General features: G+C 36.5%; 1 protein-coding gene across 12 annotated transcripts in view; it reads right to left on the bottom strand.

Annotated features, from left to right (window-relative positions):
* The window catches only part of mid2 (midline 2), a 156537-nt gene that overhangs the window by 21455 nt on the left and 110984 nt on the right, over nt 1-24098 (bottom strand). For 11 of the 12 annotated variants that reach the window (XM_058797639.1, XM_058797643.1, XM_058797644.1 and 8 more), the window contains 4 exons: nt 16630-16695; nt 14948-15043; nt 4925-5032; nt 590-738 (listed from right to left, as the gene is read on the bottom strand). In XM_058797639.1, coding sequence (XP_058653622.1) covers nt 590-738; nt 4925-5032; nt 14948-15043; nt 16630-16695 — 419 coding nt within the window. The remainder of the gene's footprint in view (nt 1-589; nt 739-4924; nt 5033-14947; nt 15044-16629; nt 16696-24098) is intronic. The other variant, XM_058797640.1, reaches the window with a different exon arrangement.

Genomic DNA, 24098 nt, shown 5'->3' with positions numbered 1-24098 from the left:
ACATGATTTTAAGTAAATAGTCAAAAGGAAACTTATTAAGAACGGTGAACAGTTTTTTTTGTTTTTCTTTTAATTCATACACATAATTATTAAATTTTTATTTCATTAAGTACCACTGTTTTATGTGGAAGTTTTTAAGTAAACTGTCAGTAATAAAGTACAAAAAATAGAAATTAGGTACGGTGAGTTTCTCATCAAAATTGTTGTATGATTAATATTATTGCACAATATTATTTAGCCAGCAGCAGGTCTATTAGACTGCATTTACACTGCCTAATGCACAGATCTGATATTGCAACACAGATCCCTCCTGTTTTTGTACCTGTTTACATCCACGCAAAACAAACCGCCTGGGTTTAATTGCTTGTCAAAAACGCATGACTCTCTCCACACCCAAAGCTGCACAAATACTGTTAAATATTGAGTCCTGAAGGCATATTTTGTATTAATTTGAATATAAGCCACAAGCAACAGAACTGAAAGGAGGAGGCGGCACCAGGAAATGTGCAGAGTAGCTGAAAGTTGAATTCACGCTGGCAGCGGCGATGACGGTGTGTGTGTGTGTGTGTGTGTGTGTGTGCGGTCTCACCTCTCTGCCACATTCCTGGCCGTCTGGAGGAAGCGGGCGTGGTCGTTCTCCTTCAGGCTGTGCTCAGCCTGTGTGATGAGGGCACTCGAGCGCTCCAGACACTGTCTGCAGTTCGCAATCTGCTGGGCCAACTTCCTCAACTTCATCACCTAAACCCACACACCAGCCTTTTACAATATATCCACATTCTCATATGAGAGATAACGCATGGAGCTGTTATAACAACTTTCTGAGCTATTAATATTATAAATGTTTACGTTCCTCAAGATGTTATGAAAAATAATGGACCCTAATGGAGCATTTTATCAAAAACTCATTATCACCCCTTGGCTCATCATCACAGCCAAATGCGCCTTTGCCTTTGTTTGCTTTTTGTGTAATTACAGCTGAGAAACAATAAAGTGACGGATTCTGATTTTCAGTTAAGTTAAAAAACACTTTTAAGGACGATATAAATGACGAATTAGCATGAACTGTTAAAGACTTTGCCTGAATGGAAAAACAAATGCATATTTCATTCTGTTTTAGATGTCTGTAAAAAAACAAAACACAAACTGTGAGCCAAATCAATTACACAAAGTCTCAGAGATTTTAACAAGAAAAGAGTGTGGCCCAAACCAGACTGCTGTGCAAAGAATCTCATTTAATGCTGGAATAGCTGTAAATGTTTCATATTTCTCATGTTTCTTGTCTCTGGCTGGATAGCTTTTCAGAGTTCCTCCTTGCATAAAAATCAACTTTCTGTGTTAATATAGAATTCAACGTGTGATCACAGGTGAGCTTTGTTTCAGCTACGTTACAATGTCCAAAAATATGACTTATCCAGTCAGAATTTACTAGTTTAACTGCGTTGATCAAGTCTTTTGATTTCAACTCAAGTGTTTTGAAGTGCTGTGTTTGCATTGATCCAGTCTTATACTTTTATAATAAAGTTCAAAAGTTGGGGTCAGATTTTTTTTTTTAGGTTTCTTTGATGAATAGAAAGTTCAAAAGAACAGCATTTATTAGATTTTTGTTCTAGTAACATTCTATTAATATTAAATATTAATTAATATTGAAGTAATACTTTCTTGCTAAATAAAAATATTAATTTCTTGAAAAAAAAACAAAAAACAAAAACCTGAGGCCAAACTTTTTAGTGGCAGTGTATATGAATAGTATCTTTTGGTTTGAGTCCATCAAGATTCATTACAAAAATAAATTATTCAAATGAGATGACATGCATTATATATATAAGTATATTATAATTCTATAGATTATACAAAAATAGGCATTACTACATTCCACGCTTAAATATAAAACATATTGGTCTGAATTTACATAAAAATAAAAGAATTTCCAGCAATATCCAGCAATCTTATATATACCGTTACCATAATATAATGCACTCAGAGGATGAAATAAGATTTTGCTCATACCGCCCACAATCCCTGACCACAGATTTACTATGAATTGAGCTTTCCTTCAAATAACCCCATGTTTCATGTGCGCATACATTATTTTTCTTTCACAAGGGAATGAGAGACATTAGCTATGCTTCCTAAATAAGCCAGTAAGTCGGTTAAGCAGGATCTAGCCTATGCCACAGTGTAATTCAATAGAGGAATGGGACGTCTGACAGGAAGGAATGATTGGAAGCATTCAGATAAATCAAGAAACAAGGAGAGAAAAATGTTGCTCGGTGCCGTAGTGGATTGCATTAGATCAAATCCCAATCTGACCCCATTTCTTAAAGACAGCTTCAAATGATTTGCTTTGATCAGATGGTGCACAGCCAAAAAGTTTCGGAATTTCAGGACGGCATTAAAGAAATTGGACTGCATCAGAAAAATGAATAAAAAATCATTCAAAACAATCCAGTAACAAACCAGCCTGAACAGCCAAAGCCTCAGATCAAATCTTACAGACACTTTGCATCTGGGTTTATGATTCCAAAAGCCTCCTTAATGCTAGAGATACAGGCACTTTGTGCTGGAGCTGCATTACTGATGTTTGCAAAAGGCCAGACATAATCTCATGTTGCAGGCTGTGCATGTCGACTCGGGGCTGCCGTATGAGAGCACATTATTGAAGGCCTTACGTAGACACTTCTGATGGAGATTACTGCATTTGTCCGGGCCTCTCACATCACATTACCCAAAAACAGAGAAGCACAGGCCTGTCTCGCGGCTCAAATCCCCACTTGATAAGAGTGTGAGTTCAGGCTGTCAAGTTAAAGTGCCTGTGCGCTGCACACTCACTGTCAAACACAAAACGCTATACACGCACTGCGCACAGATGAACTGGGGCAGAAGTATGACTCTTCAATCCTGGTAATGTTTAAAGAGTGTCAAAATATAAAATATGGAACAATATATGATCTTTCCGTGTATAATTGACAGCTCTAATTCTACAGTCTGATCGGATTATCAGAGTTCAAAACTAATGCAAAAAGCTGCCTTGCTTGGCAACAGTAAGTTAAAGTTGCATGGAAAATTGTTACATTAATTACTCATTCATAAAAAATTAACCACAGTTAATAATTTAGAAAAACATGCTGCCATTCAAAAGTTGTCCTATGCTCACTCAGGTCAGACTACATTGATTTGAATAAAAGTACAGTAATAATGTAAAAATATAGTATTTTCTATTTTAATTTATTTAATATATTTTATGTAAAGAAATCTATTTCTGTGATGCAAAGCTGAATTTTCAACATCATTACTCCAGTCTTCAGTGTCACATGATCCTTCAGAAATCCTTCTAATATGCTGATTTTCTACTCAAGAAACATTGATTATTGTACGTTAAAAACAGTTGTGCCTCTTCATATTTTTGTGGAAAATGTAATACAGTGTTCAGGATTCTTTGATGAAAATTTAAAGTTCAGCATTTATTTCAAATAACTACCCAGTTTTAAAATGTTGTAAATGTCTTTAATATTAATTTTTCTTTAATATTTCTTTAAAAAATATCAACCGTACTTTTGAACATTGCATTAGTATAATAAAAATGAATAAAATAATTAAAAGTAATTATGTATGAAATATTGGTTTATTTTATTATTATTGGCAATACAGTACGTTTCTTAAGAGCTTTGAATTTTGGCTAAAACATCCCTTATTCACAATAAAATCACTATTACACACTTCTCTAGTTGTTTAGTTTTGCTTTAAATTACAAATGCAACACAAAAATAAAAAGCTCCCTTTTCTTTATAATGCAAATGAGTATCTCAACATTTCCATTTATTTTTATTTTGCACTCAAAGTAATTTTTAGCATTAATCATATTTGTGAGTGTCTATTCTTTATATCCTATCCCAGAGGAGAAGAGTGCTGTTCATCGTGCCGTGTTTGTGCTGCTGAAGATTATCAAGGCCTTGTTACTGTTCCACAAGGGAAGCTTGTTAAGTGAAGCCACATGGCCAAGTTCGCTTCAACCAGCCAAGCTTCCTGTCATACATTCAACAATCTCGTTCAAGCAATATCTCTACACTTCACTGCACCTTCACCCGACGGCCACCATACTTCGGCTTGTGGACTATCTAACAAGATTTCCAAAGCCCCATTTGACGTCCACACAGCCACATTATTACTCACCAGAGTTTGCTCAGAAGAGATTAAATAGGGGAGTTTCTAATTTACAAAGGGAAAATATGCTGCGATTTTCCAAGCCTTTTCTCCATCTTGTCATCAAGCAACACATCACCTATCTCTCCGCACAGCGTAGTGTCCAACAGTCCCTGACAGTCTCTCTCATGCTGTAACAGGGGAGGTGACATGATCTAAAAGATGTGTTAGAAATGCCAGCTCCGTATTTGTGCGCCATGTGACATACTGTCAAGAATCAAATTCAAATAGCTTTCTCTAAGTGAGTGAAGGACTGAGTTTCTCTGCCATATGTGCCTCTTAAAGGAACAGTTCACCAAAAATGAAAGTCATTATTATGTTGTTCCAAACCTGTATAGCTTTTGTTCTTCTGTAGAGCACAAAATAAGATGTTTGGACAATTGTTTCAACTGTTTCTGCCTCTATAATCAAAGTCGATGGGGTCCAAACCAAAACAACCCTGAGCCCCATTGATATTCATTGTATGGACAAAACACATACACATTTTCTTGGATGACATGAGGGTGAGTAAATGATGAAATTTGAAATGGTGAAAATGAAAGAAGCTAAAAAGTTTTAACTCCCACCTAGATATTATACTCGTAACTTTAAAGAGTTTAGAAATTGAAAAGCAAATCGAAAGCCTTCCTAAATGTGTCTCAAGTGCTTGATACGAATCTGACTTAAAATTACAATTCGGGCCGCCCTAATCTGTCTCGGTGGTGCAAATAGAGAGAAACTGTACCTTGGACTCTTTGATCTTGACAGCAATGACCTGTTTCCTCTGGCGAATTATCTCCACCAATTCATCACACTCCTCCACCAGCTTGGCTTCATGCATGGCTGTGTTCACCTGCAGATAAGAGCAAAGAGTTTCATAAAGAAATACAATGGCACTTAATCAGTCCGCTGGGATAACTAAGCTACTCCAGCCTCTCTGCTTCAGTTCATGCAAAAACCATGAGAGAATATCAACATCACGTCCTGTCTGGAGTGATGTGGACCGTATCATTACAGAAAGGAGAGACATTTTAGACTCTACTTCAATTCCTTCCTCAGATCATCCCTGTAATTAGACAAAATTGTGATATCCCATCAAAGATTCCCGCGCCACTCTCTTTGGATCCTGCTTTATCACTGTACTATCCGATCTTTGCATAAAGCTTATTATTCAAGACAGATCCACTTAAGCTGTTAATCAAGCACACACACACTCATGCATTTAAATAAACAGACAATTAATGCTCACCCCGTTTTAATACTGTCAAGGGTTCAATCTCATTAAGAAAGCACAGAAGCCAAGGACAGCACAAACCCAACATTTTATTGGATTTCGGCTGGATAACTTTTGTTGTCAAGTGGTATCCACTCACACGGAAGAAACCCGCTCAATACCAGACAAACCCTAAGGATTAATCTTTTTGTGGGAATGTCTATAAAATAAACAGTGAATGCAGATGTCTTTAGAATGGTCTATGATTGCTTTCAACGCAAAGTCAATAAAAGTTTCATATGGACACTGTAAAAAATAATCTGTGAAATGTATGATAAAAAATTGGTAGCTGTGGTTGCCATAACTTTACTGTAAAAATACGACAGCAAAATTGTAAGTTTTAGAGATTGAACTTAAATTTACAGTAAAAAACAAACAAAGAAAAAAATCGTTTTTTACCTGTATAATATATTGACAACCACCTTAAAGGAGCAGTTCATCCCAAAATGAGAATTTACTGAAAATTTCTTGTGAATTTTCATGATATTTTTATCAGCTGTTATGGCACCCAAATCTGTTCTTAAGTAATGAAAAACTGTCAAATGTCAGATGTCACACACCTGAATGCCAATTTTCAGTGTTTGACTAAATGAGGAGATGACTTGTTCTGTTTCACATTCAAAAAACTGTATATTTAATAGTATTTTACTGTAAAATAACATGAAATTACATCTTTTTTCATTCCATTTAGAATAAGATAACTTGCTGTTAACCAATTAACTGGTTTTTAAAGTAACATTTTCACAGTCTTTTACAGTTAAAACTACAACCATTTTTATGGTTTAGGCATCATTATATTAAGAAAAAAATGCAAAAATACAAAAATTCCTACCACTCAGCTACCCTAGAGAGTGGAATAAAAATGACACATTAGTCTGAAGCAAAGCAAACTTCTCTCTCTATCCGCCACCATCTCAGAGCGCTCTGGCTCAGTGGACGAGTGCAGTGATGGACGACTCCTGCTGTTGATATGTTCTTTATCAGACCTCTTAACACATCATCCTTCCACCAGGGATTAAATACATTCCTGTAGCTTTTCTTGGGACTATAAAGGACTCTTCTGAGGTTGGTATGAATGTGATGTGTGACCCCACTTTACTGCGGCGCCCGCACCCTACCGGCCAGCCGTAAGTCAGCAAAGACCCTGAAGGCTGACTCGCCTGGCAGATTCATGCTGACACCTTTAAAGTGTGCTGCTGCGCACAGACGTTTTGTCTACGTATTTAGACTGTCTTGGATTGGATTAATGTTTATTGGACACTCAGAAAAGGTCTACAACAATCGTGCGTCATTGTGGATTGGGATTCTGTACTGAAATAGAAAAAAATGAACAGGTGATTTAGTCTGCACTCCCTTAGAATCTTGCTGATGCTGAATCTTTAAGTGAGTTTAACATGGATTTTATTTAAAAACTTTATATAGTTAAAGCATGGAACCGGAAATGTTAAGTAGTTGTTAAGTGGCAAAATGTAAGGTTGTAAAATAGTCTCAAAGGAGAAAGTCAGGGAATTCAAAACTGCATTTGCAATGCATAAAAGTAAAGCAATGGAGATGCAGTTTCTAGCTTGCTCCATGGGGACAATTTTGCAATGTAACTTAGAGCCTTTGCGACGTTGTGCACTGTAGGCCACATAATAAACTAGACTTGTATTTCCTAAAGGAAAACCAGAGCTTGAAATGCAGCAAAAGCACTGAAGTATTATGATGGTTCAAAAAGTTATATATCCAAATATGGATAAAGAAAGCTAAAGATGATACAATGGATTGTAATCCAACATACTGAGGGATAAATAGATGTAAGAAAGAAAACCAATGACAAGTTTAATATGCAAATATTACATCATGTCATCAGTTTGATAAATTCTAAAAATAGGTGCACATATATATATATATATATACTGTATATATATATATATATATATATATATATATATACTGTGTATATATATATATACTGTGTATATATATATATATATATATACTGTATATATATATATATATATATATATATATATATATATATTAGGTGGCACGGTACACAGATGTCACGGTTCGGCACGCACCTCGGTTCGATACAATTTCGAACAACAGGGAAAGAAAAAAAATCTCCTATGCTCAGTTTCTTTTCATTTATTTTGAACAGACAGTAGTGCAAATTACAATTTTTTCCATCTAGATGTGAAAATACTAAATATTATTACATGTTATATATATAAAATCTGTTTTGTTTTCCTTGTGAGTGTACACAAATAAAAGCAGACCTTTATACAGTGATTATTAATAAGACAATAAGTGTTTAAAGTTGATTCTGCTGGTATAAGGAAACAGTTGAAGTGATCGTGCCGGAGAGCACACACACACACACACACACACACAAGACATCAGTTCCAGCATTGCTAACTTGACAGCGCAGTTGGTACTTGGTACAGTTGGAACGCGACTGAAGTACAAAGCCTATCATTTACATAATAAATAATAGTTTAGCATTCAGATACGTTACATCACAAATATGGAAATATTATGGAATATTTGGATTTGTGCCGAATGAGAGAGGTAGGATACACGGGCACAAAGCTCCATTTCGCAAACAGTTGAGTGCGCAATAGTGATGGGTCATTCTTGAACGATTCGTTCTTTTTGAACGAATCTTTAATATGACTCGGGAAGAACGAGTCGTCTCGGAGAGTTATTCTTTCAGTCGCGAATGCTCAACATCCTATAGGTTCTGCACTGAATTAGTTCACCTGTTTCGAGTCTTCGAGTTTGAGTCGTTCCTTCATCACGTGACAGCCCCATACGCATAACCTATGCAGTCAGAGCCGGAAAGAGAATTGATTAGTTTGTCTCCCGAGTCTTCGGGTTTGAGTCATTCGTTCATCACGTGACAGCCTCATAAGCTAAACCTATTCAGTCTGAGGGAAAAATACTTAAAAATAATAATAATAATAATAATAATAACCAACTCTTTAGTTTATTACCTTTGTTACCACATTCAGTGTTATGGAAAAGAACCATCATGACAGAAATTCACATTTATAAACTGTAATTAAAAAGCTACAATTTGAGACCAGAAACGCATCACGTAACTGTAAGAGTAAATAATAATAATAATACTAACTATGCACACGTTTGTAAGGAAGCTTGTAAATTAACTAATTTATCTGTACAATGCTGTCACGTCACATGACAAAAGAACGAACGACTCGAAAGACTCGGGAGACGAACTAATCAATTCTCTTTCCGCTTCTGACTGCATAGGTTTAGCTTATGAGGCTGTCACATGATGAACGAACGACTCAAACCCGAAGACTTGTCAGATAAGAGGTGAGGTGAGCTAATAATAGACAGACCCAGGTAAACAATTAATTAATCATTTCTGTTTCTTATAGCATTAGTTTTGTATTGTTTGTAGTGTGATCAACGTTTGCATAAGTAGTAGATGTGTTAGGGAAGTAGCACGTAACATTTTAATTATATTTTGCTAAAATGAACGAAATGAACGAAATGACTCGAAAAAAAGATTCGTTCATTTTGCTGAACGAGACTCAAAGGTCCGAGTCAGTAAAATGATCCGAACTTCCCATCACTAGTGCGCAAGCCTTTAAAGTATACTCCCTTGTCTATGTGAGAGACGCGTTCACAATCAGCACATGGTCACTGTCTAGGGGGCTTTGTTTTCAAGTGCGCAACTCATGGCATTCGCTGTTCTTCCGCTGGCGGTTATCAAACAGCGCTGCATTACTGCGGGCGCCCCCTTCTGGATTGGGGGTAAATTGCCTGTATTCGTCGTAAGGCCTCATGCACCGAACCGAGACGCCCGTGCATCGTGACGGTTCGGTATGAATACATGTACCGTGCCACCCCTAATATATATATATATATATATATATATATATATATATATATATATATATTATATGCATGCACCTGAGTAAACAAAACAAAATAAAAAATTTTAAGTTATAAAAATAAATAAATAAATAAATAAAAACTAATTGAAAAGATAAAAAGTAATTGCAATACATTTAATTACTTGGGGGAAAAGAACCTAACCAAAATATAAAAAATAATAATAAAAAATCCAGAAGTGAAAATCAACACTACTTTTTGTTTTTTTCTTCCTGTAAAAATATCTCAAGATCCTTACACCAAGATACATTTACTTAAGAAGCAAAACTGTGTTAGAAACTAAGCAAACAAGTCAAAATAATGATGTTTTTGCCATATCTAATTCCACCAGCATAGGTTCTGAGGGTACTTTTTTGCACATTTAATAAAAAAAAAAGACTCAAAAATGTCTGCACACACTTCAGCAATTTATTTTTCGGATTAAGCCCAGATGCTCGTGTGCACTGCATGTAATGACTGTGACAAGACTCATTATTGACAAGGCTCATCAGTTCCTGACCTTTATCTCTTCATATTGCCACATCTTTAATCTGCTAATCCACAGGGCGGGAAAGACACTGGCCGCCATAAAAAGGCCGTTAATGAGCTCCAGCGGTTCACTTTGGGTACATAAACAATCTACGTGCTGTTGAACAGATGCCACAGAGCAGAGGTCTGTTTTTGTGGCAGCTCTGATTACTGTGTATCTTGCCCGTATGCTGACAGATGGGGCAGGTCTGAGTGCTCTAAGTGCACGGCTGTACAAGGCGCTCCTCTGGGGCCTGCCTCGTCGCCGGAGAGTCCAAGTGGCCCTGTTAAAAATGGATGAGGAATAGGCATATGCATCACAGCGTGGCGGCCCTCACCACATTGCTGCACACATGTCCACTCGGTGGAACAGCAACACAACAAAGCGGTCCTTTGCACCGCAGGGCTAATAACCAACAGCGGCCCAGAGAGGGAACCTGGAATGTCAAAGAAGGCAGTGATGGAATCCAGGCTTCAAATCACCAAAGGTAAAAATGGAAATTCCCAACTGAAAGTGCAAAGTTCCCCAGACACCTTCGGTCCCTTGACAGCATCACTCATGAGTTATTTATACACGGACTCTCTCAGGGCATTTCCTTCACTGTTCACTGTTAGCAGTGACACTTTTGTCTAATGGAATCCATCGAAAACCTTGCCATGGACACTATTTTTCACATAACGCTTACAAAGACCCCTGTAAACATCTCTGCAGATGTTCCTCTGATGCTTCACGAATGCCGATGGGTCTATCTGATGTGTGTTTTCAAGAGTTTGCATCTGCAATACATTGCATTAATTCATTGTTGAATGCTAGAATGATATTCAAGCAGATGTTTCACAACAGAGTGTGTGAATCTGCTTTGAGACGTCTATCAGATATTTGCAGATGTGACCCTTAAAATAGAAAGTGATGCGTTCCAGATGATGCACTCGCTGACTGACATCTTAATGGGTCATACCCATATATAGTATGGAGGAAAGAGAATATCAATGACATCAGTATACACGTTTTAATGTCTCAGTGTTCTCAATGTGTCTGCATGACACACTAACATCTGACAACCGTTGATAAAGCTGAATATGCTGCTTAACTTGATTGATCCACATCAAAAACCAGACTAATCCAGCCTAACTCCCATTTATGGGCTGTTCTGAAAAATGATTGACAGGCTGAAAGCACCTCAAAGGCTTCTGATTGGCTAAACTGGGCAAGTTACAGAACATTCATGTTCTAGCGACAACATCGGATGCATGATGTTAAGTACTATAGAAGATCATTTTGATTCTCTCTCTTTCTGGGGTCTCAATTTGGCCACAAAAAAAGCACTTACAATGGAGACACACCATGCCAGCAAAACAGAGGGTTTAAAGAGAGCCATAAACAAAATTTTGCCTCACTTTGCCTCATCGTGGAACATTAAAGAATGTTTCAAATGTTTCTTCTTTTTTTTTTTCCATTTAGCAAGGCAAGCAAGGCAAACCAAGTGTATTTTTATAGAGCACATTTCATACACAATGATAATTCAAAGTGCTTCACATAAAAGGAATTAAAATAATCATAAAATAATCACAACAATAAAAGCAAGGAATAAAAATTGTAATCATTTAATAAAGTGGGGAAAACAGAACAGAACAAACAAACAAACAAACAAACAAACAAACAAATAAATAAATAAATAAATAAATCAAATAAAATAAAATAAAATAAAACATTAGACTGAAGGTTTGGAGGTCTGGAATGACCTTAATAAATAACATTTTTAATGTTTGTTAAAACTCCTAATTTTTGGCTCTAATCTCCTAATCAGAGATGTGAAATCTGTATTTTTGTTTCATTTACTTAAACAATTCTATTAAAAAATGTTCACAAGTTGAGCTGTAAAGTTGTTTAAATCACCCTTTTTACAGGGATGACAGATCTGAACTTATACTGAACCTGCAGCCTTGCTTCAAGCACATAAATGCACTTTATCATGATTGCAAGTATGAAAAGCAAAATACTATAATTTAACTGGCTGCTTGAGGATCAAAACTGATGCACATTTCCTGTTCTTGCCAGCTTTATATGCACAGTGGAGGACCAAAGTTCACAGCTGAGGGATTTTGGGTCAAACATTCAGCATTTCATCTCCAAGACATTTCATTTGCAGTGTCCCTGAAATCTGGCTGACTTATCATCACACCTTATTCATTTGGTCCTGAATAATTAACTGTGGCTTTCAAATAAACATGACACAGAGGGCCTGTTCATAAAGACACGTTCTTCTAATGACTGACAAGCTGTTCGGTGAACATGCTTACAACAGTCAGTTTTGAATAATTGATCTAGATTTTAATAATGAAGGAGAAAACATCATGGAATGCAGTTAATGCTTTATTTATTTATTTTGGATAGGTTTAAACATTTTAAATCACCATGATGGTATTCAACTCAATATAATATACGTAGCTGGGGATTTACTGTGGAAAGCTGTTTTTAAATGCTTTAAAATGTATGGCCTCCACCACACTAACTCTCTCAGCTGAGGGGTGAGCTACATTCTTCAAGTGCTCAAAGCAGCCGGTTGTATGCAGAAGTTTTTTATGTGTGGTTCAGCTGAGGTTAGAGACGTGCTACACATGCAGTCCCCTCGGGGTTCAACATGACTGATTCAGCTAATGAAGTAACAATGCCTTGTCACCTGCTTTCTTTTCTCAAACAGCAAGGACAACCATCCTGACAGAGTCATTAAAAGGACGCTCGCATTTGAATTTCCCTTGTGCCCGATGTCTTAGTGCTGATCTTGAGTCATATTTGGAGTAACAACAACTCGCTCAGCCGATGTTCAAGGTGACATCAAGTAAAGGCCTAAATATATCCCTGGTGCCTTGTTTGTCGTGCCTTTAATAAGCTCTGATTTAAAAATAAAGGGTACTAATTGACTTTCAAAAGGACTGTTTATCATGAGTGCATAAATATGTCACATCACTACCAAGCTGCGACTGCAAATATATGAACATGTAACATCATGGTGGTAACAATAATTAAAATACTCACAAAGGCTGTATTTTTTTTGCCCAATAATATAGTAAATTCAGTAATACTGTAATATATTATTACAAATTAAAATAAGTGTTTTCCAGTTTTAATATATTTTCAAATGAAATCAATTCCTGTGATGCCAAAGCTGAATTTTCAGCATCGTTAGAGTCTTCTGTATCATATCTTTCAGAAATTATTGTAATATGCTGATTTGCTGCTCAAGAAACATAATTATTTTTTCATATTATAATAATATAATATGATATAATCATTTCATTATTATTAATGCTGAAAACAGTCGTGCTGTTTAATTTTTTCTTTCATTTTTTGATGAATAGAAAGTTTCAAAGAATGAATATATACATATATATATATTAGTGCTGTCAAATGATTAATCGTGATTAATCGCATCCAAAATAAAAGTTTTTGTTTACATAGTATATATGTGTACTGTTTATTTATTATGTATATATAAATACACAAACATTCAGTATATATTTTGAAAATATTTACATGTATATACATTTTATATTTATATTATTATATTTATATTATATATAAATATATTTAATATATAAACATAAAATTTTTCTTAAAGGCATACATTCATGTGTTTGTATATATATATATTCATAATAAATATACACAGTACACACTCATATATTATGTAAACAAAACTTTTATTTTGGATGTGATTAATCATTTGACAGCACTAATATATATATATATATATATATATATATATATATATATATTCATTCAACAACGGAAAAACACTTTACTTTAATAACAAACGATGTGTTTATGTCATTATTGTGGAAAACATGTAAACTTTCACAGAATTCTAGGGAAAAAGCATGTAATTTAATAACAACCCTGAATGTTATGTACAGAATGTCAGCACATTCCAGTGTTCCAGTTTTAAGTTGACACTCTATGACTCTTCTTGACATCACTGAGCATTCACTGCTGAACTTTCTCCATTTATAGACAATTTGTCTTACTGTGCACTGAAGACTAACGTGTAGAGATATTTCTGCTTTAAGTAAGTCAACAATTCTTAATCTTCAGCATTCAGACATCTCTTTTGTTCGAGGTATGGCTCACATCAGGCAACACGTCTAGTGAATAGCTATCTCAATTTTTTTTGTACCCTGATCAGCACTTCCAATCTTGCCTCATTATTTAGATTCTACATTAGCTTTAGCTAAGATATTACCTCAGGGACTCACATACATTTTCCACTTTTCATGTAAATGTATCATTGTGTGTATAATACTTGCTTAAGCAGATTGTGTGTTTCTGTTGTGATTTGGTTAAAGACTAGATCAAATATATACAGGAATCCAGTTAATACTTTTTCCTGCAACTGCATAAAAGTTACATTTAATGATAAACCACAGTGGAATATTAATAAATAGGAGAAAACCCCCAGGAAATAGTATACAATACAGCTAAATAATTTTCTGCTTGTACAAGCAACTATATTAAACTGCGTAGTGGGACAACTTTATGATTCAGACACCTACTATGGTGCCTATTTGAAGTTCTTTCTCTTATACTGACCATGAGTGCATTTTACTGAACGAGTGTATCTATAGTGCTAGTCTCTTTTATTCACAAGAAAAGCATTTACCAATATACATTCATACTGATACACTCTTGGGGGCTTTTCTAGCCTTTGGCTCAGCAGAAAATGAACTTCAATGCAGAACTCAAGTCAATATAAGCCACTCAAAAGCTGCCTATACAGATACACTGGACTGTGAAAAAACATTCATTGGCACTTGAGGAAAACAGACACACAATTACATAAAACATTCATACATACATCCATATAACTGCAACAATCATATACAAATTAGAAATCTCATATATACATCATTCTTTACATTTTGTAATTGCATCCCTGCAGTAGCCTTGAACCTCTGACAAGCATTTGTAGCTGAAAAGGGCAACAACACTTTTGTCACTAAAAATAAAATTTAGGGAAAATAATATGTGAGGGAGTATGATGATGAAGGTGATGTGAAGGATGAAGAATATAATGGACTCACCTCCACCTGTTGACAAATCTGGATGAGTTTGGCCATCTGGTTCTCCAGCTCACTGTTCCTCTTCACCAGATTGGTTAAGTTATTCTCCAAGGTTTGCTGTTGGAATGGCAGATACATGGCATTTAGACAGAATGAAATGAATCACTCTTTCTGTCTGAAACAGACAAGCTTTTTCATTTATTCCATCAAGATATATATATATATATTAAATAAATTAATACTTTTACTCAGCAAGGAGGCATTAAATTGATCAAAAGTAACAATATAGAATTTTTGGGGCACTAAATCAGCATATTGAATTCTGAAGTATCATGTGACACTGAAGACTGGAGTAATAGCATTGCAATTACATTAAAAAATATATTGAAATACAAAACAACTGTTTTCAATTGTAATAATATATTTGATCAAATACATGCATCCTTAGTGAGTATAATCTTACCAACCATAAACATTTGAACGGTAGTGTACAATTCAATTAGAATGTATGAATTTTATGCCATTAAAATGATTTTAAAAAACAACAACAACAACAGCGTACAGGTTTGGAACAACGTGAAGATGAATAAATGACAAATTAAATTTTTGGATGAACCATCCCTTTAATATAAATACACATCCACTTCCAAAATGCAGTGCTTGAAAACAGGCTTCTACATTTGGAATTGAAAACTGTATCTCGTAATACATCTGCTTTCAAGGGATTAAAATTGTGTTTTTCGAGGGCAGCAGATTCTTTTCCCCAGTGCTCCCGATCTGTCTTTTTCACGAATTAAGGAAAAACACTGTGTGGATGGTAATGTTAGTGTAGGTGCACATGGATAAATGATACAGAGTCCACAGAGATCCCACAAAGACGGATTAGATTCAAAACAAGCAACTAACAGCAAATTAGTTCCACATCACAACCACTAATCGTCACTAACGAGAAACTGTGTGCGCTGGGCTGAGACTTTCACACCGGGGGGAGGGTGTCCTAATTCATGAGCTCTAGTGTACATTTTGTAGAAACAGGTTTGTAGCAATTAAAGTTTAATAAGAGGTTTGAGGTCAGAACTGGTGAGTTTGGGTCACTGTGAGACCGCTTGCTTTTGTTTAGCTCATGAAAAAGGGGAGATGAGGTACTGTCCTATATTGTAGAGTAATGGAGTTTAACACTACATACAAAAGATTTATGAGAGTGTTGAATTTCATTGGTGTTGAATCACAATGGTGAGAGGCGGAGAACTGTGTAATTAGTTAAAAGAGTCGCACATGCTTCACTACAACACAAGTTGGAAAGATAAAGGGGGAAATCGCAGCGACAACTCAAAGAGAGCCACCCCACCATGCTACATGAGCAGCTGTACGAAGTGATGACCCGCACAGCGGGAGAAAAGAGAGAAAGACATGAACACGGCGCTGAGATGAACAGCTGATGTTAATGACATGAGAGGAAACAAAAAAGAAGCCAGAGTGGACTGAAAAGCAGGAACGATGGGAACAACAACATCAACAACATCGGCATACAAAAGCGAGAACAGAGCCTTTATGTTCTCTTGTTCTGTGTTGTTGGCTATTCATGCATATGTGATGCAGCCCGACCCTGTCCACCTGCACGTCCCGCACCCCCCGTCTATGACCTGAAACGCTGTCTTGCACACATCCAGTACATAGATTGTAAAAGGCAGCCGGTGACTCACCGCGGCGCTCGTCTTTGATGCCTCCATAACCGCTTCAGAAACTCTGGCAGGGCTCACTTGAAAAGCCTATGAACACACACACATACACACAGAGCCTTACTGGTCTGGCCTGCTGATGGACGGAAGTATTATTGCCCCTGCTCTGTCCGGCGACTGGTTTTCAGCCTCTCTCGTGCTTTATCTCTCTTGCTCTGCTGGGTAAATGGGCTGGAAGCACCTCGGAGCAGGTGAGGGTGTCTATGTCAGACTGCCTATTCTCTGTGCGCTGATAGCTTGCTTTACTCGGGGGCTTGTTGCGTCAGGCAGTCGCAGAGGCGCTTGTTTGGTGTGTCAGCATTTTAAAATTCAAACTCACCCAGCAAGGACAGATGGGGGTCATTAATTAAAGACTGAACAGTCGAGGATGATTTATACATCAAAACCAAGTATCACCTCCCGGGAGACAGAAGACAAGCTGCCGGGGGTGAACGAGCCTGGAGCCCAACTGAGTGAGGGAGAGAGAGAGAGAGAGAGAGAGAGTGTGACTGATAGCGAGAGGAAGGAAGGAAGGAAGGAAGGAAGGAAGGATATAAAAGGAAGGACGTAAAGAAGAAAGGAAAGAAACAAGAAAGGGAAGATATACGTAAATGAAAAAAGAAAGAAAAAGAAGTAAAGAAGGAAGGAAGGATCGAAGGAAGCAAATTAGGAAAAAAGAAAAGAAGGGAAGAATAAAAGAAAGAAACAAGAAAGGAAGGATATATGTAAATCAAAAAAGGAAGCAAGAAAGAAAAAAAGAAACAAATCAAGGAAAGAAGGAAGGAAAAGATAAAAGTAAATGAAAGAAATAAACAAGGAAGAAACAAAGAAAAGAGTAAAAGAAAGAAATACAGAGAAAAGTAATTAAAGAAGTTAAGAAGGAAGGAAGGAAGGAAGGAAGGAAAGATAGAAGTAAATGAAAGAAACAGAAGGAAAAAGGGAAGGAAGGAAGAAAAACAGGGAAGGAAAGATAGAAGTAAATGAAAGAAACAAAAAAGGAAAAATGGAAGGAAGGAAAGAAGGACAGGAGGAGGACAGAAGGAAAGAAGGAATAAAAGAAAGAAACAAGGAAGGAAGGATAGACGTAATTTTACAAAAAGAAAGCAAGAAAGAAAAAGAAAGAAAGAAATGAAGGGCGGAAGGAAGGAGAGATGGATGTAGGGAAGGTTGGAAGGAAAGAAGGAATGGTGAAATTAGCATCTTAAGTAAGGAAAGAAGAAAATAGAAAGTAAGTAAGGAAAGAAGAAAATAGAAAAGAAAGAAAGAAAGAAAGAAAGAAAGAAAGAAAGAAAGAAAGAAAGAAAGAAAGAAAGAAAGAAAGAAAGAAAGCAAACAAACAAGTAAGGGAAGGAAAAAGAAAGGTAGAAGGAAGTAAGGCATGAAAGAATAATAACAGAAAAACAAGAATGGACAAAAAAATAAAGAGAAAAAAGGAAAGGAGAGGAAAGTAAAGGAAAGGAGAGGAAAGGAAAGGAAAGGAAAGGAGGGATGGTGAAAGAGAGAGAGCGGAGTGGCCTCAGGACAGCAGACCTAGTGCTGTTTGGGCTGAACAAGTCTGAAGTACACACTCATTAAAGCAGACGCTAGACTTCAAAGACACAGACACAGCCATGCAAGAGGAAGAGCAGAGAGAGAGAGAGAGAGAGAGAGAGAGAGAGAGAGAGAGAGAGAGAGAGCACACATAAAATCTCTGCTCTTATATGTAACAAGCGCAGTGCTGCAGTACACAACTGACACTGTGACATGACTGACAGGAATAAAGCAATGAGTGAGTGAGAGTGAATGATAGGAAGGACTGACTATCTAGGCTGCGTTGTGGGACAATTTACTGAAGTTGAATTACATTTGCTTATATTAGCAACTGATTCACCAAAAGAATCAAATAACAGCTTGAAGTAATCAAATGAATCAGATTTGGTTGGAAAGCTCTAGTCCAAATGATTCACAGTTTGACTAGACCTTGTTATCAGATAAGAGATTATCCCAGATACAGAGGGAAGGCGAGATATACAAGATATTTGCTGAATTGCTGTTTGATGCTCACACTGTAGGCGTTACACGCTTTAACAGGCGTGCGCCGCGTCCATTAAGTTCTGGGTCAGAGCGACAACAACAACAAATCCTGAAAAAGAATTACATCCTGAGGCGAGAAAACAGACTTCAAAGTGGGTGTGTTTAATTATTCTGTGATCCTCTCCTCTTGTGTTTTTTTGAGGGAACACAATGCGGAAACACAGCAACCACACTAACAACGGGCGGTTGAGTGCGTGCATGTGTCAGCAACCAGAGCCTGCTGGGAAATGTCGCTTGCACCGGATAATATTCCAAACCAGCACTCTCCAGAGACTCACAAACTCGGTCTAATGAGAAGCCACTGCTGTTTCTTACCAGCCTCCGCTCTTCTAATTAATTAGACAGAGTCATTTAATTCTGTCTACATTACCCTTGTTTGAGGCTTGTCTGGGGAGTGCCATTAAGCTTTTAACGCAGTGGAATACGCCCCCTTCTCTCCATCAAAAACCAAAAAATCAATCCCATAATGCCGTGTTTAAAGCTTTGACCCCGTCAAACCGTCTAGCATGCCTATACTTTAAATCCAAATGAAAATGTACTGTCGAGGTTGGACATCGCAGGTGTGTTTTTTATGAGTACATCTCTTCCCTATGGAAGCTTATTTTCGCACAGAATAAAGATATACAAAAGGTGACTTTTTTGACGTAATTTGACGTTAAAATCTTGAAATTCTTGTTTTCTTTGCAATTCAGATTTTTTCCCCCCTTAATACTGAGTTAACACTGCAATTCCAACTTTTTTTCTCAGAATTCTGAGTTAACATTTTGCGATTCGGACTTTTTTTCTCGGAATTCTGAACTAACATCTCAATTCTGACTTTTTTTCTCGGAATTCTGAACTAACCTCGCAATTCTGACTTTTTTTCTCGGAATTCTGAACTAACATCTCACAATTCTCACAATTTTTTCTCAGAATTCTGAAATAACCTCGCAATTCTGACTTTTTTCTCGGAATTCTGAAATAACATCTCACAATTTGGACTTCTTAGAATCCTGCGTTAACATCTCGCAATTCAGAACAGATCATCAGCCTGAAGACCACAGACAGGAAGACATCAGACTTCACAGACTAACAGGCTTGAAGGTTAAAGGGACAAGTGTCAGAGGAATTGCTTGCTCTCATGGGGAAGACGAATCCCTTGAGGGAAAATGTGCTTCATGCAAAACAACTTAATAGAATGTGTTTGAGTTAATTACACCCACTGAGGACATTAAATGGAAAGGAATTGCTCAGTTAGACAATAATTAATTTGAATCAAAAGCAGAGCTTCTTTGAGCAACACAGAGACGCCTCCGCTTGTCAAAGTCTGAGGGAACAGGGACACTTCAGCTTCTACCAACAGACATTAGTGTAGTTAGTTAATCATATTATATATGATGTAAACAAAATCAAGGCTGTGGATAATTAAAGAATATTCTTTAAATGTCAAACAAGGCCACAAAACAATTGTACAATGAGGGCAGTTTTCTTTACCGTGTTTGCTTTATATAGTTCCTATTGACACTTTAGGTGGGAAATACTAAATTTAAGAACTTCCCTTTTAAAAAATAACAAACTAAAAAGCTATGATGTAATTTCCACCAAAAATTGTCCCAAATAATGTTTTTTCTTTCAAAATTTACTGTACTTATTTTATCATACAAAATAATTCCTAAATTCTCTGCATTTTTGTATGTGTGTATTCTTTAATTGTGTGTATTTATGCATTTTTGTGTGGTTTGTGTGCAATTATAACATGCTAGATATGAAATTAGTCTTGGAATACAAAAGAGACTACCCAAAATGTTATTAAATACAATACATAATTTTGTATGGTGTGGTTGAAATGAAGAAAAAGAGAAGACAAAATTGCCCTATGATACATGTACGCATTGTTGGATAATGTCATTAGACAAATGAAATAAGTGAGTGAGAGTGTGCAAGTGTCCTTTAGGATGCAAAACATGGCTGAGAAAGTATTCTGGAATGGCAGATTTCATCATTTAAACTTTGCATTGTTCAGATGCAAAAAGCTGTATAAGGCTGGAATACATTATACAACTTTTGCCCAGATTTATGCTCAGTTTTGCAGTCTGGAAGAGTCTGTGATAACTGCTGAAAGCTAGAGCCAGTCTGCAGATTTTTGGCAGATTGAATTGATAAATTTTACAGAAAATTGTATAGCGTATGATGGGCACAGACTCAGATTTTTTAGCTTCAGACTATGAAATCATCAGTTGGAGGATATCAAACATGTTTGTTATTTTGAGTTTTCATTTGTCATGCATTTCTTTGTGTTCGTAAAGCCTTTAATGTCTTGTAGTGTGTGATCCTCAGTTGCTTAGTGCATGATGTCTAGTTTTTATTTGTAACCATTTAAAAGTCAGCAAATATAAGATAAACATATTGCGTAATGTGTTCCAGCCTTTACTCTAGATGTAAATTTATGTTTTTTTTTAGGTAAAGTGCGTTTACCTACAACAGCAGGATTTTTATACCTAAAACTTTCCAGAAAACCGCCAGAAAGAGAGGCTTACGGCTTTTTTAGTCGAGCCATTATCTCCTCTTACTGTGTGCCTGGGAGCCTGATATTGGCGTCTGCTTGAAAGAGGAACATGGAGGTCACAGCTAATGGCCGATGTGGAGCAGGAGCGAACTCTGGGTCATCGCAGTAGAGGTCACAGCGTAAAAAAAAAGACATGCAAAGCTGATGAAACTACATGAAAATAATGCACGGCAGAGGCTGCTTGCTACAGGCCCTTGAGAAGCTCGGATGCAAAATGGAGCTTGTGGTTTATTTATAGCTGCAAAACTTCTGATACTCTTGGAAAGATAGTGTCTCCTCCATTTGACTTTGAACCCTATCCGAACCCAACCCTGCACGCTCCCTGTAATCATAAGCCGAAGACAACTTTCAGCCTGACATCTGTCTTTGACAGGCAGCGAAACGAACGGTTTATTCAGAAAATTAATTTGCAGAAACAAGCCTTGGCTCATCTGCCAATGAGTTAAGTGCTATCAATTTGGACAAGCATGGGAACGCTGAAGATTGACTCACGTGGCATGTCTGCTAAATGGCTTTACATTTCATTTGTGTAACACAATTAACTGCTGTAGATTTTCCCGGGAAGCGAATGACATGATGATTCACTTTCTCTGGAAAGCTGTGCTCGCTAGTGACGAATCGAGCGGTTTGATTGGCCTTGGGGTTCAGGCTTGTCTCGTTCTTCAGTTTGAAATATCACATGCGTCCTGAAGCCCAAAACATTTGGCTGTGGATTGGTAAAGTGTACACAAGTGTGCACAGGTGCACGACTTATATCACCACCCAGGAATGCTGTACGCAGCCTCCAGACTCTCATTAGACTGTGAAAAGTGGTGTTATGAATTCAAGGTGAATGAGGGTGGGTACAAAGCAGAGGTGGAGAGAAAGACAGCACTGTTGTGTATTGAACACCATAAATTATGCCTGTGCTCGGGGAACAACAACAAATGTACAATTGGCGCTATTGTGCATTTTGTTGTTTTAGTCAACGGCATACACCCTGGAGATATCGTGCATGCCATAAATCATTTGACGGGGCCTCGAACGAACTAAATGAATTGTTCTCATTTAAGTTCTCATTGAAACTCACATCAATGAAGGTCTGGACTCTGGTTTCTTTTCTTTCAGACTAATTCAGCTAATGTTAGTTAATGTTAGTAATCTTACTGCTATTATGCCTTTCAGGTCTGAGGTAAAAGGTTTGAGTGCTCCTCAACTCACAGAGAGTGATGTTTTCTGGCATATCTGTCATATATATATATTCACTCTTTCCCCCTCTTGAAACAGCAAAGCATTCACTAACCACCCGCAAATCAGTTGATATAGTGCAGTGCCTTGAATATTTCCATTCATTGTCATTCTATGTAGAACAAAACATGCTTCCTTTCTATGTAAATTGGGCTCACTATAGTTTCACACAGTATTCGTACAAAAAACACTGAAATTCATCCGGTACGTTTCTGAATGATGGCTGTGGGAAGCTTAGAACTTGTTCAGTTCAGGCAAGTTTGAGTTTGTCACTTATTACTCCTTTGAACATGAACTGGTTGATGTTAATTCGTCTTTTTTCTGACACTTCCCATAATCCATCTCCCTGGGAGACCTTCATGTTTGTAAGTTCTGCGGAGTAGGACCTGCCAAGGGGAAAGTCTCAAAACAAACGTGTCCTTCTCAATTGGAAATCCATAAATCCATAGATTAGCAATACCCGGATAAATAACTCAAACACAAAGCAAGAGAAAACATGATTTCCCTCTCTTCAGGCAGAGCACATGAGGCGGCATGTGCAGGGACTTGCCATTTGAAACCTTCAATTGTGGATGAAGGGTGAGTCACGCTGTCACCCTGCATCAAGAGACCTTCTGTCTTCATCTTCTACATTTGTCCATCTCTCTCGTTGTCCTGTGACCGCTGAGAAACAGCACGGATGCCAATGGCTAGAGAAAGATTGGGTCAAATATTGGCAAACCGAACAGCACCATTTTTTACAGTGGATACAACTGTATTGAAATCCCTTATATGTCTTCTATATCTTCTTATACTTTTTAAAATTAATTTGCATAGCATTAAGACTCCACTCAAATAACTTGGGGTCAATTCCAGCAAATTTTGGGTGTTTTTTATTTATTTATTTATTTTTAATAAGCTTTATATTAAACTTTAAATATATAAATAAACTTTATATTATTTAGAAATAAGCTTTACAAATAATAATTAATTTAATAATAATATTAAAATAATAATATTTAAATAATAATAATAATAATAATAATAAAAAGACTACAATGCTTATTTCTCAAGTGATTCCAAACTTGTATGCAAGAAAAACTGCAAATTTATAAATAAATGTACTTCTTTTAGTCCCTCAAATATACATTCAAATAATATACATACAATAAAAATATTAGTTCGCTGTAAAATGTTTTTTAAGGCAACCAGCTTCAGCAGATTTTTGAGTTTTCTCAACTGGTCGTTTTAAGTTTATACAACACAAATTTGAGTATCTCCCACAAAAATAAGTTGAGCAAACTCAAAAATCCGCTGAAGCTGGTTGCCTTAAAATTTTAAGTTGGCTCAACTTTTTTTTTTTTTTTTTTTTTTAACAGTGTATAAATATTATTTAGATACAGCAATGCTTATTTCTCTGTTGAAATTAAACCAATAATTGACTCAAAAAAGGGACATTTATGAATAAAACTGACTTTTCAATCTCTCTAAAAAAAAAAAAAAAAATTCTAATATAAATACAAATAATTAACATACAATAAAAATATAAATGACATTTAGATACTACAATGTTTATTTCTCAGTTGAAACCATAAATTGACTTTTATGGTCAAACTGGACATTTATAAAA

The sequence above is a fragment of the Onychostoma macrolepis genome, chromosome 14 (genome assembly GCF_012432095.1).
Source record: "Onychostoma macrolepis isolate SWU-2019 chromosome 14, ASM1243209v1, whole genome shotgun sequence".
NCBI lineage: Eukaryota > Metazoa > Chordata > Actinopteri > Cypriniformes > Cyprinidae > Onychostoma > Onychostoma macrolepis.
Note: the sequence above shows the minus strand (reverse complement) of the source record. Positions and strands in the feature narration are given on the sequence as shown.